General features: G+C 44.6%; 1 protein-coding gene across 4 annotated transcripts in view; it reads left to right on the forward strand.

The window, feature by feature from the left end:
- The first annotated feature begins 8,562 nt into the window (after nt 1-8,562).
- The window catches only part of LOC120568352 (ephrin type-B receptor 1-B), a 181,448-nt gene continuing 169,950 nt past the window's right edge, over nt 8,563-20,060 (forward strand). For all 4 annotated transcript variants that reach the window (XM_039815787.1, XM_039815789.1, XM_039815788.1 and 1 more), the window contains exon 1: nt 8,563-8,847. In XM_039815787.1, the coding sequence (XP_039671721.1) occupies nt 8,787-8,847 (61 nt within the window). In that variant the 5' untranslated portion in view covers nt 8,563-8,786. The remainder of the gene's footprint in view (nt 8,848-20,060) is intronic.

Raw genomic sequence — 20,060 nt, forward strand, 5'->3', positions numbered from 1 at the left:
TTCCACCTGTCTTGTGTTTTTTAAACTCTTTTCTTCACACTACAGCCCCACACACACACACACACGCATATACGACAGGTCATCCATCAAGCTTTCAATGAGCCGAGGATCTGGGAAGTGTGGTCTAAATGAGAAATCATTGACTGGGAAACTATGTGGTAATGGGGTCTGCTTCTGATTGGATAAGGAGATTGAACCAAGAACAGAGAGATGACTGAGCCACCTGCATTTATGTGGTAGGGGTGTAGACTCAAAATGGGTAGACACAGGAAAATGTGGAGGAGTGATACAGTAAGAGAGATGGGATTGGAACAGTTAATTGCTTTTTTTTTTCAATGCTCATTGCTTCTAACAACATAACACAAAACAATGATTAACAATTAGTATTGGTCAACAAGTCAGTGCTGAGTGATAGTGTGTTTTGAGAGTGTGTACTACTGAGGAAATTACTAATATAACACACATTATGTGTGCAAAACATGGTTTTGACATTTAGGATTTGACATGGGCTTTGTTGCATTTTTGTGTGTGCATGAACGTGTGTGTGTGCCCTGTCATTGAGCCTGCAACAGGCCGATAATGTTCCGAGCATCACCTGGCAACAATGTGTATTGATCTGATGAAGCATGCTGGGAGAAAAGATAGCTTTCAAAGGTCAGTGTAAATATCAGAAGGTCAGGGTGATAACTTGGAGCTATTGTTTGTTGGCGTGTGTGCATGACTGCATAACTGCTGTGTAGATGCGTGCTTGTGTTAAATGATGTCATTATCCAACTAACAAATGTCCAAGTGCATTGTTGTCCCATGGCCAAGTATCATTTTACACTTTCAGTCCTCCTAGCAAAAAGCTTTGAGCACCGCTGTTATGACATTTATTGATGGCTTGTGCATCTTTTTATGAATCCTTGTTATCTTTTCTGCTGTCACATCCATCATTACATTCTTGATCTGTGTGTGTGTGTGTGTGTGTGTGTGTGTGTGTGTGTGTGTGTGTGTGTGTGTGTGTGTGTGTGTGTGTGAGTAAATGCATTGTATGCATAAAGGTATTTTTGTATAGTATAGTTTGACTACATGTGCATTTTACATGTGAATGTTGTCTGATAGAAGCTATGGTGCCTCTTTTTAATTAGAATGTAGTGACCCCGTGGTGCAGAATAAAACCTCAAATTGGAAAAATAAAAATTAAATACAGTCACAACAAAGAATGCAATCAATCACAAACTCCAACACTCAGCTGGCAGAGCAAGTAATAACAAAAGACTATGCAAAATGTTCAAAGCAAAACAAACAGAACTTTAATTAAGTTGAATCAGTCTCATATAATGAAGTAATGAATTAATCAGACTTAAAAATAGGCTTTGACTTTAGGTGCTCTAACTGCAACAGCCTCTACAGTTATTAATCTGTGTCTCTATGTTCATAATGGTTATAGACGCATTCAGCATTCAACTACCAATTAATAACTTGAGCATTTAAAGTGGTGGTTCAACCTAATAACTGTCGAAAAAACACTGTAATCGCTATATAAACAACAGACCTTGGTTTCCAATGTAAACCATTTGCAATAACTACAAAAGACAATTTCAAGACATGTTGTTCCCACAGTAATAACCACAAAGTGTCTCAGTTATATTTAAAGTTATTGTATAGGGTCAATGATTACATTTTTAAGACTCCTTTTTTGCCCATTTTAACAATGTTATAGCCCAATGTAGTAAGTATTATGTTAATAAGAAAAACATGTTATTACGTTATTAAAAGAAAGTAAAATAGTTTTACAATAATAAGAAGATTAATGTATTTAAAGGATTATAACACTATTAGCTGAAAAGTTTGACTTAAAGGGGTGATAGAATTATATAGGGTATTTCACACTGTTCCTTATGGTCTCCTAATGGGGTATGTAACATCGGTTGGGCTGAAAATGGCCTGGTTGATATTTTATTGGTCCTTATACATCCCTGTGTTTTGGCCCTATTTGTAACAAGAGCTTTTCTTCCAAATATGGTATGCTCATGAATATTTAGATGAGCTGTGCGCTGATTGGTTGAGCGAATCCCCATACACACACATTAGAGACGCGCGCTGATTGGTTGAGCGAATCCCCATACACGCACATTAGAGAAGCGACAGAATCTCATATTCCAGACACTGCAATGTTTCATTACCAAATTCACTTCTGAGACTTTTTTATGCGAGAAATCAACTATATAAAGCTCAAATATGCGCCGCTTTTTACGAAAATGTATGGCTAATTGCAAATTTGGTAAGACGTGTCGGACTTTAGGAGCTCCACACAGTCTGATGAGAAAGCGGCAGCCTGCTGAGCTCCATACCCAGGGCAAAGTCACCTTTTGTGGATGAGCTACTGCACTACCGGGACTCCGCGGCCGGCTGCCGGCATAACTATAATATATTTACAGTTTGAATTTCGTTGCGGCACTTATATCACAGCTACCCCAAGGTCTTACAAAGCTTACAAAAGCTAACAGTCCGATTTGAATTTAAGGCATTTTTATGAACGTGAGGGGTCTTGTTAGGAGGAGCAGCTAGCTAGCTGTGTCCCATTAAATACAATGGTAAACGATTGCGGCTAGCTAGCTACACTTTCGGCATAACTATAGTATATTTACAGTTTGAATTTCGTCACGCCAATTATATGACATCTACCCCCAAGGTCTTATAAAGCTAACCGCTGTGTCCGATTTCAAATTAAGGCATTTTATGTGAACGTCGGGGGTCTTGTTAGGAGGAGCAGCTAGCTAGCTACACTTTCGGCATAACTATACTATATTTACAGTTTGAATTTCGTCACGGCATGTATATTACAGGTTCCCCAAGGTCTTACAAAGCTTAGCTAACACTTTTTTTCGGATTTCAATTTAATGCATTTTTGTGAATGTCAGAGGTCTCATTAGGAGGAGGCTATCTAGCTAGCTCTCACTGATGGACTCCAGCTCACCGTGGGCTCTATCAATGAGACTTGCGGACAAGAGGCGTTTATTTCCCCAATCGTTTGTTTAAATAACTCAACACACATATCCAATATAAGATTAACTGGAACCTGTGGTAAGAGATTGCAGGCGTAACAAGCTCGCTGACTGCGCTCTCAGTCACACACCGGCCATTTAGCAGGAAGAGGGGAGGGAGAACAGCGAGCTGCAGGCCCTGGAGCTCTGTCAGGGCAGTGGCATTTGGTAGTCCAGTCACCCAGAAAGGGTGAGTTTGTGCGGGTATTGAGCACCGCGGGCTGCCAGCCGTGACGGAGCTCAATCGAGCTCACAGCAGGCCTGGGTCTGTGAAGGAGGACAGGCAGGGCAGCGATGTAGCAACCCAGGCAGCACCGGCCGCTGAACTCCGACACACAGTCGGACAAAATTTGCAATTAGCCATCCATTTTCGTAAAACAGCCCGTATTTGAGCTTTACATAGTTGATTTCTCGCATAAGAAAGTTTCAGAAGTGAATTTTGTAATGGAATAGCAGAGATCTGCGTGACCTAGATTCAGAAGACTATCTGATCTCAGGTCAGTTGTGTAGCCTATGTAAATGTTGGGGCTTGACCGTTCTCTTAATACATTCATGGGCGTGACAAAGTTACAGGTCTTGGGAGGTTGACGTCAACTTCCAGCTTTGTTGAGATTCGCCCGTTTTCAGCGGCAGTTTCAAAATATGAGATTTTCATAGTAAAGGGGTGTCAGTGGGATTTTGAGCTTCTATGTATGTTCTATTTACCCACCGAACTGTCGTTATTCAACTATGACAAGGTAAAATCGGTTTTGCATTCTATCACCCCTTTAAAAAAGTGAAAATGGGAATGAACATTTCAGTCCACCAGTGAGTTGATCTGTCAGTAGGTTCTCTCATCCACTGTGTACAAGTCCGACTGAAGTGCACTCTTTATATTCAAATGCAGCGCTGGCGATTCATTTGCTGGGTTTTGTAGAGGTCAGCCTATGACAGGGGATCAGTGTATGGCAGCCGGAGGGCAGATTGATTTGACCTCCGTTTTTCTCTCCTCCTCCACCGCCAGATGTTTATCCCATTTAGCGTGACGGACTCAGGGATGTGGGCCGTCGTGTGCGCGTTCTGTCCCTCCCTGGCTCCACAAAGCAATGGCCCTTACTGAGGCACACTGAGGTTGATAGATTATACTGAATCTGTCACATGCCAGGGGAGGGGAGAAAAAGACTGGTCGGAGGAGACGGAGGGATGCATTTTGATGGTGTCCCTGTGAAACAAACAACTAGACGGGGAATGCGTGGGATAGGCTGTCACTAGGAGCTGACATAAAGTGATGAGCTGTCAGGCTAGTTTTGTTATTCCTCACTAACAAGTCCACCTCCTAAATGTTGCTTTTTGTAGCCAGAAAACCACTTTATGAGCCTCTCTAGTCGACTGGCCCATGATAACATGTTCAGGGATACAAAAAACAATTTACCATGTGTCAAATGTTGTTGTTGTCAAGGCACCTCTCATGAAGGAGGTGGAAAAGGTTGGTGCATAAATTGAAAGGTGTATCACACCGGTGGAGGCTGAGGGGCCCACGGTTAATAGGAAACTTTCCTTAAATGCTGCAAGTGAATAGGTGAATGAACAAGAACCTCATTAACCTCTTCAGTGATTAGAGATCCCTAATCACAATAACATGAATGCATCCTAATCACCATGGCCATCAAGAAAAACAATCAGGAAACAATCAGGTCCGTGCATGATGTCGGATCTTCCACAGTGTTATTTTTGGACTGGTGGCACCCCTTGAGAGATGGATTGGGTGCTTGCTGCCAGAACATTGTCTGCAACAGAAAACCCTATGGCAGCTGACAGAGCAGAGTGACTGAGGAGGGGGATGCACCAATCTATTATCCATCATTCTGTGTTTGAGTCAGCCGCACTATACACGTGCACGTTTGAGTGGGAACACGTGCGCACACATGCAAAAGAAATACAAGTGGGAACATGGCATGAACTCAGTCAATTTGTCTCTCTCACACACACACACACACACACACACACAACACACAACAGACACAACACACACACTTGACGAAGAGTGAGCTATAATGATGCTCTTAAAAGCTGAGCAGAATCTCCTCATTTTGTTGTTGTGATTAATGGTAACTAAAGAGCTTGACTCTTGAATAGAATGAACGTGAGCTGAAGACTTATTAATCAAACTGCAATACTTAAAGCAAATAATGCTTTCTCTGCATCTCTGCAAGGAGAAATGGAGTGTAATCCCTATTTTCTCTCTTTCTCTCTCGCTTTCTCACACAAAAACATACTGTACATTTGTTAAATCTATTCCGTATGCGTGTATACTTTGGAATATTTTCATGTCTGCTTGCGTAGGTTTGTGTTCCTGTTTCCGAGCCCACAGATGTGTCTCCTCTTCTGTGAGTCAGAGAAGTGCAATGGAGGTTTCTGAAATGTCTGTGTGCTGATAGCAGGGGACAGGTACCATCAGTCTTGGCATCATTGGCAGATTAATGAGAGTGCTGTATTTAGCTCACCTGCCCTGTCTCCCTGTCGGAACTACTGTCAGAGAATACTCTTGAAACTGTTTCTTGTATGAGTTTTAAACACGAGCATAACTCTAACCTTCAAACTTTTTAATAGATGTCTGTTTGGTTGTGACTGGCTAGTAGGCAGTAAGAGTTTTTCCACACAGCTACTGCATATCTACATGTTTAGTTCACTGAGGAAAATTGTCTTTGGAGTTATACATTGCAGTATAAACAAAGCCACTGGCCTTTGCCTGTGCTGCCTTCTAAGAAAAAAACATTTTTGAGGCAAACTTAACCTACCTTATGCATCCCCCCACAATGAACCTATTTTCCATCGCCTCTTTTGAGCCGTGACCCAGAAAGTACGACTGTGGCTGGTACTCACTAGTGTGTGTTGCCCCTTTTTTGGGGAATATGGGCCCCCAGCGTATTTTTTTTTCCCGTGCCCTTTCTTTTTCTATTTTTATTCCCCCCCCCCCCCCCCCCTAAATGTGGGTGGACCCACCCCCCCCCCCAACTAACCAGTCCATCCCCCCAGGGTGGGTGTAGCACTGCACTCCTCTGTCACCTGGGTTCCTGCACTGTCTCCATATTGACTTAGGCATTTCATTTTCATCCATCCATATTCATCACCAGACATAGATTTCCAGCTTCCACTGTCTCTGGGAAACATCTCTCTCTTTCCTGGATGTCTGTTTCTGCCTTTCTCATTCTGCACTATTTTAATCATCCAGCTGTTTAGATGTGTATGTCTCCTGTCACCAACTATATTTATCTTCTGTACTTCTGTGTCACGCATCGAGAAAATGAGATAAATATTGCTGTTTCCATAAAATACACTTTCCTTCCAAAAAGGTCTTTCTTGTGTACGACAGGTACTCTCTGTTCTTTATGTTGTTTTGTATTTTCTGCCTGACTGCACTAAAAAAGAAAAACAATTGTGATTTTAGTTTTTCCAGAAACCAAACTGGAACCAGGAAACAGGAGATGGAGAGGAGAAATGTTAAGGTCATGGCACATTGGTCAGGGAGAGGTATATACCAGTTGGATGTTTACAGGTTAAAAGCGCAATAACTTTAGGGTCACCTCACAGAACGCAGGAAATGGATAACATTTAGTCAAACACAAGTCAGAGAATACCCCGGCTGGAGAGGTTGTCTTTTTATTTTGTCTTGAATCTGGTCTTGAATGGAGGAACTGAGAAACGATAATAGAACTGGGATGCTGCACTTACAGGCTTAACCACAGAGAACAAAATTAGGCCACAGAGAGAAAGAGAGGCTCTCTACAATGTTTTTTGGGCTCAGTATTGGTATTGGACTGAGGCTCTTGAGCTGAAGTAGGCAAGTACTTGTGTAGCTTTGTGTGGATCATTATCTGAGTGCTGTGTGGGTGAGCGACTGCACACACATTTGTGTTATTGTATGCGTGCGTTTGTCTGTGTGCGCATTGTGAGGGAGGATGTGCTACAGCAGCAGCACTATTGTTCCTACCTCCCCTCATACTCTTCCTTCCTTCCTCCCCCCTCAGGGTGTGGACAGCAAACAGGGACATATTGCTGTGTGCTGCTCCTGTATTTGGAGATGACCTGTAGAGTCAGAGGTGATGATGACTGGCCTGGTGAAAAATAAGGCCAGGTGGCTATCATAGGCCTGCATAGCAGCCAGCACCAGGGGCCATGCTGTGCTGTGCCATGCCACACTATAGCGCCACTCCTCACCACACCATTAAAAATGACAAATGCTCTCATCAACTGCTTCCCCAAGTTGGCAACCGCTGCCTTATGCTCCTGAAGTGCTGTGTCTGCCCCAGTTCATCGGCTGGCCTTTGCCACAGTTGGAACAACCATTTATTAAGTGTGAGTCACTTTTCATTTACAGTGTGTTTGATTTTTGTCATTGTAAAGGTTAGGAGTTGAATCACATAGGGGCACAAAAGATAGATGCAGTAAAAACAGTTGAGACTTGTTGGGGGGGCTTAAAGCTGCTCATACTTAAGAGTGAAGTGTGGCCTCTTTAAGATCCACTAACTGTGCAATAAAATATAGGCTTTCATTTTATAAGCAACATACTGTATGGAAAGCCCTACTGTTCAACCCATTCATTAAGTCCATAAAAATTAAAGCAGGTAAAAAGTATCTGGGCCAGTATGCTGTGAAGGGACAGCACTGAAGTATTAGGCCATCCAGTGGCCCCGGGTAAAACCAGGCCTACTCAGGCTGTAGATTAACAACTCCTTCCCAATTCTTCAGCTCCAGGGACTTGGGGGGACATATCTAGCCCAAGACAGGTGTATGGTACTGGGCTACAGGGTGGAAACTGCCCCCTTTCCACTGCTGAGGCAGACCTCGGTCCTCTGTGTCCCTGCGGGGAAAAGCCCATTGTGTGTACCATCTGTTGCAGCACACGCGCACACAAAAGGGGTGACAGGGGCAAAGGGAGGGAGCTGATGTGCAATGCCTGTTTAATTTCATTAGGATGTGCAGTTGAATTTGCTAAAGCTAAGTATGGTGTCAACTTAGGTAGCAGGGTGGGGCGGGGGAGTTGGCAAACACGCTGTCAGTTTAGAGATCAAAGTCGAATAAACTACCAAGCTCAACTGACTTTTGGGAGACTTTATTTTGCAATACCTCCCTGTGATTTTTATGAACTAAAAATTGAATATCCTAAGTCAGGATGATATTTATTCTAGCTATAGGGAAAGTGAGCATGCCATGTGGAAGCCTGAGAAATTGTTCAACAGCAGTATTATTTTGAATCATTGGCTGACGGACCACTGAACTAGACTACAGTCTTTAGATCGTTTCCCATGGGGGGGTAGGCTCGGCTCTCTGTGTGTGCTTGGGATGCAGTGTTGTAGTCACCCGAGTGGTGGTGCTATTTCCCTTCAGTGAAGCGGACGCCGCTCCAAATAGGTCAAGGAAAAGTTTTGTGTTTTGACAATGCGAGGTGGGCGGAGCGGCGGGCTGGTGGTTGGTTAGTGAGTTTCAGCTCCCAGTCAGTGATTGGCCCGGGCCTTCTAATGGGACTGTGAGCAGGCAATGTCGGGTCTCCCCCACCTCCTCCTCCTCTTCCTCCCCCTGCTCCTCGCACCCCCTCAGCCCCTACACTCCGCTCTTCCCCGGCGCTGATTGCCACACATTGTTTACTACGGCTTGAAATGTGACTCAACAACACAGGCTATCTGCTGGAGTACCGCTCTGACAACAGGGATTCTTTTGACGCGCACCGTGCGTCTTGGTTATTTGGGAAAAAAGGCTGTGGAGACTACCCCTTCTGCCATGACAGTGGATTTGTTTGCGCTTTTATGCGTGCTGGTCACCACGTCCTCTGCGATGGAAGGTAAATAAGAGATTGGGATTATACTTGTTGTAGATATGGAAATGGTCCTGTCCAAGACGCGCGGTGTTGGGGATGCTTGCAACGTTTTCCGTTGGCCAGCGCTGCGCCTCTGGGATAGGGATACAGGGATGTCATACACGTGGATCGCAGCAGATTGCCCCTTTATTTCGGAGCGGCGGTCCTCCCGCTCCGCTGCTTGTCCCCGGTGTTGCTTGTCAATGTGAAGAACTACACTTTAAATGTGTTTAATAATCACATACGGTATAGTTTGTTAGGGGCTAAATGCGCTCTTGTAAAATCAGTTTTTTGCCTCACTCTTTAATCTTCCTAGTACAGCAAGAGTGCAAACATGACCAGTCTCCTCTATGAATTGTGTTATTTTAGATTCTCATTATCCCAAGAGCAATTAGTTTATCTCAGTGGGAAAAGCGAACGCTACATTGTAAGCGCCCGTCAAACCTCCGAGGGCTCCTGTCACCTTTTTCATTAAAGTGTACATATGAAACATTATTAGCACAAGCCCCTGAGCATCACTCTGTGGCATTTTGAATCGGCTAGAAAAAACTCTCTTAAATTGTGGATTGCACTGATTGGAAGCCTCTCTGTAACCTGGATTTTATGCAGGTGTAAATCTCTCTTTTTTTTTCCTTTTGGAAATCAATCAATCTATCAAAAAAAAAAACTCAACTGTCTCTCCCCTTTTCTCGGACTGTCCCTATATTTTTTCTCTTCATCCATCTCCATTCTATTCTCTCTTTGTCTTTCTGCATCTCCTCCTATTTCCTCATTTTTTGTCTTATGCACACTCATCTGGACAAGCGGTAGTGCCACTAGTAGCCAAGATCTCCTCAGTTAAACATGTTTTTCATTTCCGCTGAGGGACCCTGGAGACCGAACACTGGGCTGTAGCCTCAGACATTGGCTGATGGATGGAAAACCCCGGCAGCATCACGAATATATAGTTTCTTCTCTCATTTTATTGTACAGTAGCTCATCCTCTCCAATAAAACAGACACAGGAACACATCAGCTTCCCATGGCTGTCTCTATCTACTCCCCAAAGCATAAATAAGTAAATTAGAAGCACACATAAAATTAGTTTTCTCACATGCAGCTTTTCTCTTTAATCATTTACAACTCTGCTCCTGAACTGCTCCTTTCTCCGGCTGTGCTCTGCTCTGTAATTCGGCAGTGGCTTTCTTGTTTGTGCTCATCAGATTTCAACACCGCTATGGATACCGAGCCCAGGCCCAAATTGCTACCTCTGCGAGGATGGATATTTTGAGGTTCAAATGTTTACGCAGTGTGAAGCTACATCAGAAAAGTCAGTTCAGAGAGATGAGTGGAGAACGGGAGGTAGGAGTGATATTTCTGTGCGAGGAAAGGGGTGTGGGATTTTTTTCCTCTAAAAGATGGGATCAGAAAGAAACAGATGGGCAGGGAGCTGGCCCCTGAGTTACCTCGGTAACAAGGATAAAAGTGATTTCCTTGTTTTGGTCGCTAATTGAAAGGAGATTGTCCCATGGGCAGGTTAAAATTTTCACTGATCTGGACTGCAATCTGTTGCTCTTTCATTGTCTGTGTGTGTGTGTGTGTGTGTGTGTGTGTGTGTGTGTGTGTGTGTGTGTGTGTGTGTGTGTGTGTGTGTGTGTGTGTGTGTGTGTGTGTGTGTGTGTGTGTGTGTGTGTGTGTGTGTGTGTGTGTGTGTGTGTGAAAAAAGAGAGAGAGAGAGGAGCCATTGACCACATTATCCCTGCCTCTCCTGTCACCCTTAATCTGATTAAGAGTCCAAATCAACCGATAATCACAAATGGTCAGAGATCTGTGTGTGTGTGTGTGTGTGTGTGTGTGAGAGTGAGTGTGAGTGTGACTTTAGAATAAGAAGCAGCCATGACCATATGGACACATACTTGCCATAAATGAAACAGACTATTTGACCAAATGCATACACTTACAATAAACACCGCACACGTCAGCGATGAACTGACGACCTGTGGGATGAATGCTATTGGAATCATAGATGCGAGGCAGCTGAGCATTATAGGAAAATGAGATTCAGAGTTGAAGCTTGAGTATGCAGTGGTGGGTGTAGAAGTGTATGTTTGTCTTTCCGAATGCGGTGAAGGGCCAAAAGTTTGAGTGTAAAATTTAAAGATTATTTATTTTTTGGATGGGGGTTAAATATAGACCGATAGAAAGGGGGTAGAGAGAGGGAATGACATGCAGCAAAGGGCTGCAGGTCGGATTTGAACCCGGGCCGCTGCAAAGGACTGAGCCTACATGGGGTGCACTCTCTACCGGGTGAGCTAGATGTCGCCCCAAAGTTGTCGGATTCAAACTTGAGGCAGAGCTACCCAGCACACACACAGTCCCACACACGTGAAGGCATGAGATCTGTAAACAGAAATGCATTCACCGACAAGTTGTTGTGGGGACAGTCAGACCTACATGTAAAGCAAAGGGCTAACGGAGAGGAGAGGGAAGACCAGGATTTGCATGCCATTAGAAAAAGATGCATGTGCACTGCTCTGTTTCACCCTCATTTGTCTTCTCTCTCCATTTCTCCCATCATCTTCTGCCTGCCTTGTTTCTTCTACACCTCCCTTTCCCCCCATTTCTCTATCCCACTCTGTCTTCCATAATTCTCTCCACTAATCTCCCCATTCCTCTCTTGTCTCCCTTATCTCGTCTTCTGCTCTTTCTCTCTCTCTCCGTGGTGTGCCGACGGTTCTTGCCAACAGCAGCAGTAATTCTCCCCTACTTACAGAGCCATTGCTTATTTCTGTTTGCCCTTAAACCAATTAGACTTAGATAAGCCCGCTCATTTAACGGCCTGGAACTGGCTGGTGGAGGTAAGAGGAGCGGAGGCAAGGGGGATGAAACAGCGGCTGAAAGATAGACAGGGTCCAAGGGAAATAAAAAAAGATGAGAGAGACAGATGAAGGGAGGTCAGCGAAACAGTACGCGTGTTTTGCAAATGAGTTGCTGGCAATTGAAGTTAGTTATCTGACATAGATACATGTACCATGCTACACTGGGGTAAAACAGCAGCATCATGAAGTATAGGTATGATAAGAGTACATTAGTAATGTGCTGTAACCAGTCCTTAAGGATGCTGTGTTAAGTACCTGACCTGTACTATGCTATGGTAATGCCTCATCCTCAGGGGCCAAGTAGATGGAAAATATTGTTGCTTCCTGAATAAACAATATGAATGATAGCTTAAGCATCAGATAATAGTTATGGAGGTCAGAACCACACACTGTTGATATACATTCATTAGGACCATTAGAGTGAGAGTGGCATATTGATTAGGAAGGTTGGAGGACAGAGTGTTGAAGGGCAGGTTCCAGCCTTCATCTCAGCATGCCGCTGCCCTGCTGAAGTGTCCTAGAGCAAGACACTGACTCGGCTCCAGGGGCACTGTTTCATAGCTGACCCACTCTGATCCCACTGTGGAGAGGTCAGAATCAGCCTCCCGGGATTCATAAAGTATCACATTATTGCTATTCTGTTGGTGAGTTTTTAGTTTTTTTTTTTCTAATCAGAGCAGCTGGAAGGTAGAAAGTGAAAACTAAAGGTGCTGACACACCAAGCAGACGGCCGACCGTTGACAGAAAAGCGAGTGGAGATGATCAGTCGGGTCCCCGAGGTCCAAAAAACTGCCCCGGGACACACTGAGGCGACACCGACTTGAGAAACGTAATACGTCTCCATAACAGCAGGCGGCGCTACTCTGTATTGTTGCCCAAGAAATGAAAACCGGCAGCTGATTGGACGAACGCGTCACATGGGTTTGTTTTCTCCGGAAATTCAAAACCAGACTGTCATGGCGGCTCGTTCAGAATACGATCTCATATTGTACTAAAATAGTTCACTGAAACATGTTTCTGAAAACATTTTAAGCGAGAAATAGGCCATGCAGTTGCTGAATCTGTCTTCATTTCAGCTCAACAAAGGTCAGTTTAAAAGATTTTCGTCAGATTTTGAGAGACTCTAGTCACCTCTTCCCGCTCGTCATTTCCGGGTGAGTCCCGACTGCCCTGCCGCCGACTGAACATGTCAGGTCGGCCAAAATGAACGCCGACAGCCCCTCAGACGGACGACAGCACGGGACACACCGAACAGACTCGAGTCACTGACCTCGCCAGACTGTCCCACGGCGATAATCTCCTTGTTGTGTCAGCACCTTAACTTTACAAAGCTAACACACGGCTTTGCCAGTTCACCGTTGTGCTGTCTGTCAGAGTGCGGATCGAACCGCATTTTTCTGTCCAAGCCCGACCCGCATCCGACAGAGCAGTAACCGAACCCGACCCGAGCCCGACAGGCATTAAGATATTTATGTCCGAGCCCGACACAGTTAAAATCTCATATTTTTTCTCATACTAATGACGCATGTACGTTTGTTTGTGTGAAAAGCCCGCTTTTATTAAGCAACTGTAGGAAGGCACTCAGAAATGTCAACAGATGAGTGCATCAGTGCACACGGGGCACCAAGCACACGTGAATACAGGTGCGCACAAGAGGCCCAATCATATAGCCAATTTATATTTTATAATATGTGTTTATACTATTTTAATAATAAGCTGTTTTAAATTTCAAATGTTCAATGCCTCATCATGCTGATGTGACCGAGCCTGACCCGAACCCAAACATAATTTCTAAATATCTGTCCGAACCTGGCCCGGCCCGTCGGGTACTGTCAGATCCCGTCGGGTCCCATCGGGCTCGGGTCGGGTATCCATCCTCTACTGTGTGTATATTGTGGTTTGGCAAGGCTCTAGAGGCATTTGCATGAGACAACTGTCAGATCAAGTAGGGTGCATGGTAGATCGTTCAGATATTGACATGAACTCTTCATGCACCTGATTGGACAAATGGACCACTCGCTGGGCTGTTATTGGTCATTGCATTGCATTTATGAACTATTTTAGCATGCTGGCTGTTTGGAAATGTCACATTTCATTTGAAATCAGTCTAAAATCAGCAGTGGCCAAATCTAGTTTGAAGCACATTGCTGGTTCTCAGATTAGTCCAACTGAGCTCGTAGTGATATAGACTGGCTTTGTGAGGCCAGTGTAGTAGCCTATTGAGTTAAGAATTCTCTACTACTCGATGTGAGCTGTGTGTGCGTGTTAGCTCGCCAGCTGTGCAGAGGAGACAGCCTGTGAAAAGACTCCTGTTGAGTCTCTAATGGATGTGAATGCAAGATTGCTCCTTTCCCCTGTACTATTTCTGATGGTTAGAAAAGAGAAGAATGAAAATATAAGCGCAACACAGGTCCACGCGTTGAGGTGGTAGGACTGAAAAGACATGAAGGACTGTGTGTGAGTGCTTACATGATTGTACAAGTGTATTTTGGCCACGGGCACACTATTGCTGACCTGGGACCACCTGAAGTAGAATTCAATTTTCCACTTGTTTTGTACGGCGGTGTGTGTATTGTACCTTTGGGTGCCTGCGTCGTCAGTACAGTGCTAAAGCCATTATGGCTGGCAGGGGCAGCAGACGTGGCCTCATCCCATAATGGAGGCTTTATTTTGTCCACAGTGAAAAGACTACTCGGCGTTAAGGTGCGCTTACACAGCCTAGTCAGCTATGACGAACCCGAGTGAAAATCCCTGCCTGCAGCGCATATACCTGCAGTGCTGTAAATGTGTTGTACTGCCTTATGTGGATGTATTGTGCTTGCATTCAGGCACTGTGGCAAGAATATGTGGTGTGTGCAGCTTCTTTTCCAATATGGTTTCTCACATATTGCAGTATAGTGCGTATTTTCTCTTGGATAATATGATCGCTGGCTCCTCAATCTCTCTCTCTCTCTCTCTCTCTCTCTCTCTCTCTCTCTCTCTCTCTCTCTCTCTCTCTCTCTCTCTCTCTCTCTCTCTCTCTCTCTCTCTCTCTCACAACACACACTAAACACACACACACACACACACACACACTAAACACACACACACAACACACAACACACACAGAGCCCCCCTCACAGCTCACCTTACCCCAGAGACATCTGAGCCTCGGGAAGGCCAGATGGTGGATGCAGGTTGGGGGTTAGTATGCATGTGCACATTTTTGTGTACATCTCAGTGTGAGAACGAGTGGTATCAAGGGAGAAAGGGAGAGGAGTAGAGCAGCATGCACTATTGTATGTGCGTTTGTTTGTGTGTCTTGTTCCATTCCAGACTCGTGTCTTGTTTTCTTTCTCTCGCCAAGCGGATATTTCGTGTCCTTTACTATGTTGTCCTCCTGTGTCTTCCACACATTCCTGTGTCCCAAGATTTGCAGAGGAGATGCTATCAGCAGTGTTAGGTTCCTCCCGTCTTGCTTCGTGCTTGGCCCTTATCAGAGCAGGTGGCTGACTGTGGGACGAGGGCTACGGCCTTATCTGTCCAATCTCGAGGATAAGCAGACCCACTGCATCAGCAACATACGAAACACATTAGAGCGCAGGAGTGAAAGCGGTGACGCTTGTGACACAGTTCAACCTCCAACTGTGTGAGTCATCTGTTTCCTGGTAAAGCCAGTTCTCTCAAATGCCAAACACACAACATGGACACACACACACACACACACACACACACACACACACACACACACACACACACACACACACACACACACACACACGGACATACTCACCAAGACTTAATGGGCCCTATTTTAACGATCTAAAACACAAGTATGAAACGCAAAACGCAAGTAGCTTTGTGGGCGGATCTCTGGCGCTGTTGCTATTATACTGGCGGGATAAATGAGTCTGGGGTTAATGGGTTGGTCTGAAGTAGCTAGGTGTGGTTTGTGCATAACGTGAAAATAACCAATCAGAGCGTCATCTCACATTCCCTTTAAGAGCAGGCATGCTTGTTCCATGGCGGATTGCTATTATAACGGCGGATTTGCCTGGCGCACGCCAGCGGGAGCTGTCCGGGATGCGGCAAAGTAATAAATGCCCGTCTTGTCCGGGTGGCGATGTCTCCACAGTCTGGAGAGGATTGCTGCAGCCATGGAGCGTGGGCCTCCAAACGCACCACCTGCTCCTGTTGTGTCCCTTCCTCTTCCCCCCACTTCATCTCCGTCCACCCGCTCCACCAGAAGCGCATCGCGCATTGCCACTCCCGGACCAGATCCCGCCGTAGTTTAACATCACGTCTCCTTAATATTTCCTCATTTATGTCATCAACACATCCATGATTCATGGAAATGTTGTGTAAAACACAACAAGCCACAAAGAATGCTGCAACTTTTTGAGGACTGTACTGTAAAATGCCTCCTGATCTATCCAAACATCTGAAGCGCATTTTCAGTAATATTTTTCCTTGTAATTATGTATGGTTTTCAAAAATGGGAACTGCTGCGTCCGTGTCGATGAGGGAAGCAAGGTGTATGCGCGTTGTGCGCACGATACATTATGGCCAAGCATGCGCCCCTAAAATAGCATCTGAATAACACGCCACTGACTTTAGACCAGGTTTTTCCTGGTCAGTGGTGGAATTGTTTTCTGAAACTGCAAAATAGCACCAGGGAACGTTTGCGCCTGAACACGCCTCCTCTTTTCGCTGAACCGCCCCCGGGAGCACAAATTCATTCCCTAATTTACCGACGTGCGTCTCTGGAGGGAAAAGTCCGCTGTGTGTCGGGTGCAAAATAGGAATGATACATGCGTCGGTGTACAAAGTCAATTGTGCTGGGTGCAAGATAGGGCCCAATGTGCACAAGGGCACAAAGTTAGAGATAACTAGGGATGGGGATCGTTAATTTTTCTTGATTATTGATACCATTTTCAAGAGTGCTAAAATGATCCGAGTCTTTATCGATACCATTATCGATACTTTTCTATTATTTGGTGGAAAGTCGTGATGACACATTCTTAATCTTAACAGAACTAGGGGGGAATTAAAAAATTATTCATTAAAAATGTAACAATAACTTTTAACAATAACTTCTTTCACCAGTAGCCTAAATTGCTGTTAAACGACAAAACAGATGTATTTTACAATAACTTTGAATGTATCACGAGGTTTACCAGTTTCAAGTAAATGCAACTTTTAGTCACGTCTGTGTAGTTTTATCCGACAACAGCAGTGACCAGTGCTAGTTGGTGTCTTTTAGCTCATAGCTTCAGCGGCAGACTGTTGTACGCCCCGCTGTTGGAATCCTCTACAGTGAAATACAGTCACACTACACCGTTTAGCTGTCAGCATTCTAACAGCATTTAAGAGGCTCCGAAATCCATGTTGCTATTTCGTCCGGTAGATACTGGTCTTTACCTATGGTCTTCACACTGTGCCTGTAAATAATTTTTCCGGCTGGAGCACATATCTATTTTTAGACATAGCCTAACGTTATATGATCCACTGGTCTCAATAGCAGTATCGATAAGCTCTGACTTTATTGATTGGTTTTGAGAAATTTGGAACCGGCTCCTAATAGAACTGGGTCTCGAGAACCATCCCTAGAGATAACCCTCTAAACCACAGTGGAAAATGGCAGTAAAAGTAATTAATTGGGAGCAGTGACCCAGCTTCCCCACCACTTAAGGATGGTGGTGTGAAAAATTGGCTTTTTTTCTATTCCTTTTCTGTCTCTCACGCTTTTGTTTCCCTCCATTATCACCTGTCCTAGAGATTGGGTGACAGTTGTTCAGTCGGCAGGAAAAGGGGAGCCTCTTCGATATTTGTTGGGTTGAGAGGTGTAAAGAGAAAGCATTGATTATCAAGTCTTATTTCCCAATGTTCACGCAGCCTGACTCCTGGGGCCTCTATGCTTACAGCCCATATCCACCGTTTCTCTTCAACCCCTTGGCCCCTTTAGCCCCTGTCAACCCCAACCCTCCCTAAGTCAGCTCTGACAAGTTCAGATCCACAAAGGCCTGTTTTTAAATCAACTTCCTGGCCATTTCTTCTTGCCTTCTAGAATGTTCTTTTTTTTTTTTTTTTTTTACAATGAATTTTAATTAAATCTGAGAGTAGTTGCAAGCTACAGCCCCTTCTCTCCCACCTCCTGTCTCGAACCTTCCAGCCTGGGAATAATTGGTTCATTCTACCGGCTTGTCTCTCTCTTTTCTCCCCTCCTCCCTCCCTCACCTGCCTCTTTCCCCCACACTTTTTTTGTTTTAGTTGAAAACAGATGCATTTATGAAGCATTATAGGGTTTACTACAAGGAGGAAAAAAAGTGAAATATGAGTCTGTCCTTCTGTAGACGTAATAGACGCAGCATTGGCAGGAAGAGGAAGAGGGTTAAGAGACTGTTGGGGTTGTAAGCTTGTAGGAACAAAGAGCTTCATTTATGATTGTTCTAATGAGATCTGTTTTTGAGTCAGGCCCAGAACGATTTCATTTGACTTTTAAGCCCTACGGCTCAGGCTTAAGGGCTGCAGGCAGGAAGGCTGCGGGGCAGAGGATGACCAAGAAGTGGGAGGAGGCCGGTAGAGTGGTGCAGCAGTTTTGTGACTGTGACTTTCAATGTGTGGGAAACATTTTAAAGTCTACAATCAAACTGATAAGAGTATCAGTTTAGCTCACTGTGCACACCACACATTACAAACTCTGCATATCACTGTGTTTATAAAACAAATCCCTTGGTTCTCAAGTATAAATGTCTAATATGGGAAGTTGCTGGTGTACAGGGGAAAGACACAACAACTTGGTGGTACTTTTTGCATTTTAAGTGAATCAGCAGCCCACAGGAGGCTGCGTCTCCAGCGCTCAGAGGAATTAAAGGCAGAACGTTAATAGGGCTGAAATTACGGATGGTGGTGGAAGCTGCTCCACTTCTGATTAAATAAAAGCTGGCTCCTCCACAGGCTGTTTCTCACAAGGACTTACACGCACGCACGCACGCACACGCACACGCACACGCACACACACACACACACACACAGAGCTTTGATGTGCAGAAAGGAAATGAGTAAAGACAGAGAGCTAAGGGCTTGGGCCTGGGGCCTGTCCCATTATTAATGAGTAAGTGCCAGTGCCTTTCCCAGGTTCAGGACATGCGTGGACATATTTCACCATTCGCCTGCCCTTCTCCTCACCATAAATGTAATCTCTTATTAAGCATTGACTTCTTGGCAAGCGAGGGGCAGATAGAGAGAAATTGTGCATAGATATGTGTGTCTCACTGCGCGTGTCAGCGTTAGCATGAGAAATGAAAACTGTGTGGTGGAGAGAAAGGAAGTGCCGGCGCAGTGCAAAATGGAATGCCAGCTTCTGAGAGGGACACTGATGGGCCAATAAGTAGCAGTGGTGGGAGGGCAGTTTTCACCCTGCATAACACTAAATCCCTCTGCCAGCCACATTGCTGCCTGTCCTGTGCTGTCCACTTCTGTAGCTCGATAAGAAGAGAGCTTTTTCGAGGTAATTAACTATTGATTCAAAGCATAGAGGGTAATGGGAGATGAGTGGACAGCATCTCGGTCTACCAGCCGACGCCTGGCTGGCTAGAGTTCAACTAGGAATCCGACGGAGTGTAAGAGGTATTTCCCTAAAAGAGCCAAGGTCATAGGTGGGGTAGGGCATCGTTTAGATTTTAACAATTCTGATTCCAATTCTGATTATTCCTTTCGATTCGGGTTCTTATCGATTCTCGATTCATTGAGGGGTGGGGTTGAAACGGGTCATATGCTTATTTAACAGATAAGAGGAAAAACAAGCGCCTAGAAGTACGGTGGCTGCTACGGAAAACAAAACTTGCGCATGTTAAATGTGGAACCGATTATCGGATTCAAAATAAAAAAAAGATTCCAAAAAAATAAAAAATAAAAAATAAATAACGATTCATTTTTGAAACGGTTCCAAGTTGGAAGGGGTTCTCGATGCCCAGTCCTAGTCATAGGCGGTTTGTTTGGATTTCAATTTCTGTTCCGTGTATTTTGGCAAAGAGAGCATATCAGGGGACAAAGCAGATAAGAATTGAGCCTGGGAATGTCTGTTCGAAATTGCGGGTGTCAGATTCTGTCATCTAATATTCAATATTACTGAATATATTCTCCCAAGTTTGCATATTTATTATATTCATGACAAACTGATCCCAGCCCATGTTGGCCTGTTGACCTCAGCCTCCCCTTCATGAATAGTTATGGGAGTAAGGGTCAAGGGGACTCATTTCAATGTAACACAACCTGAGGTCACACTACAACCAAACATCCTTAGGTGATAAATCTTGTCCAGTATTATTGAGCATGTACATTTAGCAGATGCACAAATAAT

Source organism: Perca fluviatilis, chromosome 11 (assembly GCF_010015445.1).
Source record: "Perca fluviatilis chromosome 11, GENO_Pfluv_1.0, whole genome shotgun sequence".
Lineage (NCBI taxonomy): Eukaryota > Metazoa > Chordata > Actinopteri > Perciformes > Percidae > Perca > Perca fluviatilis.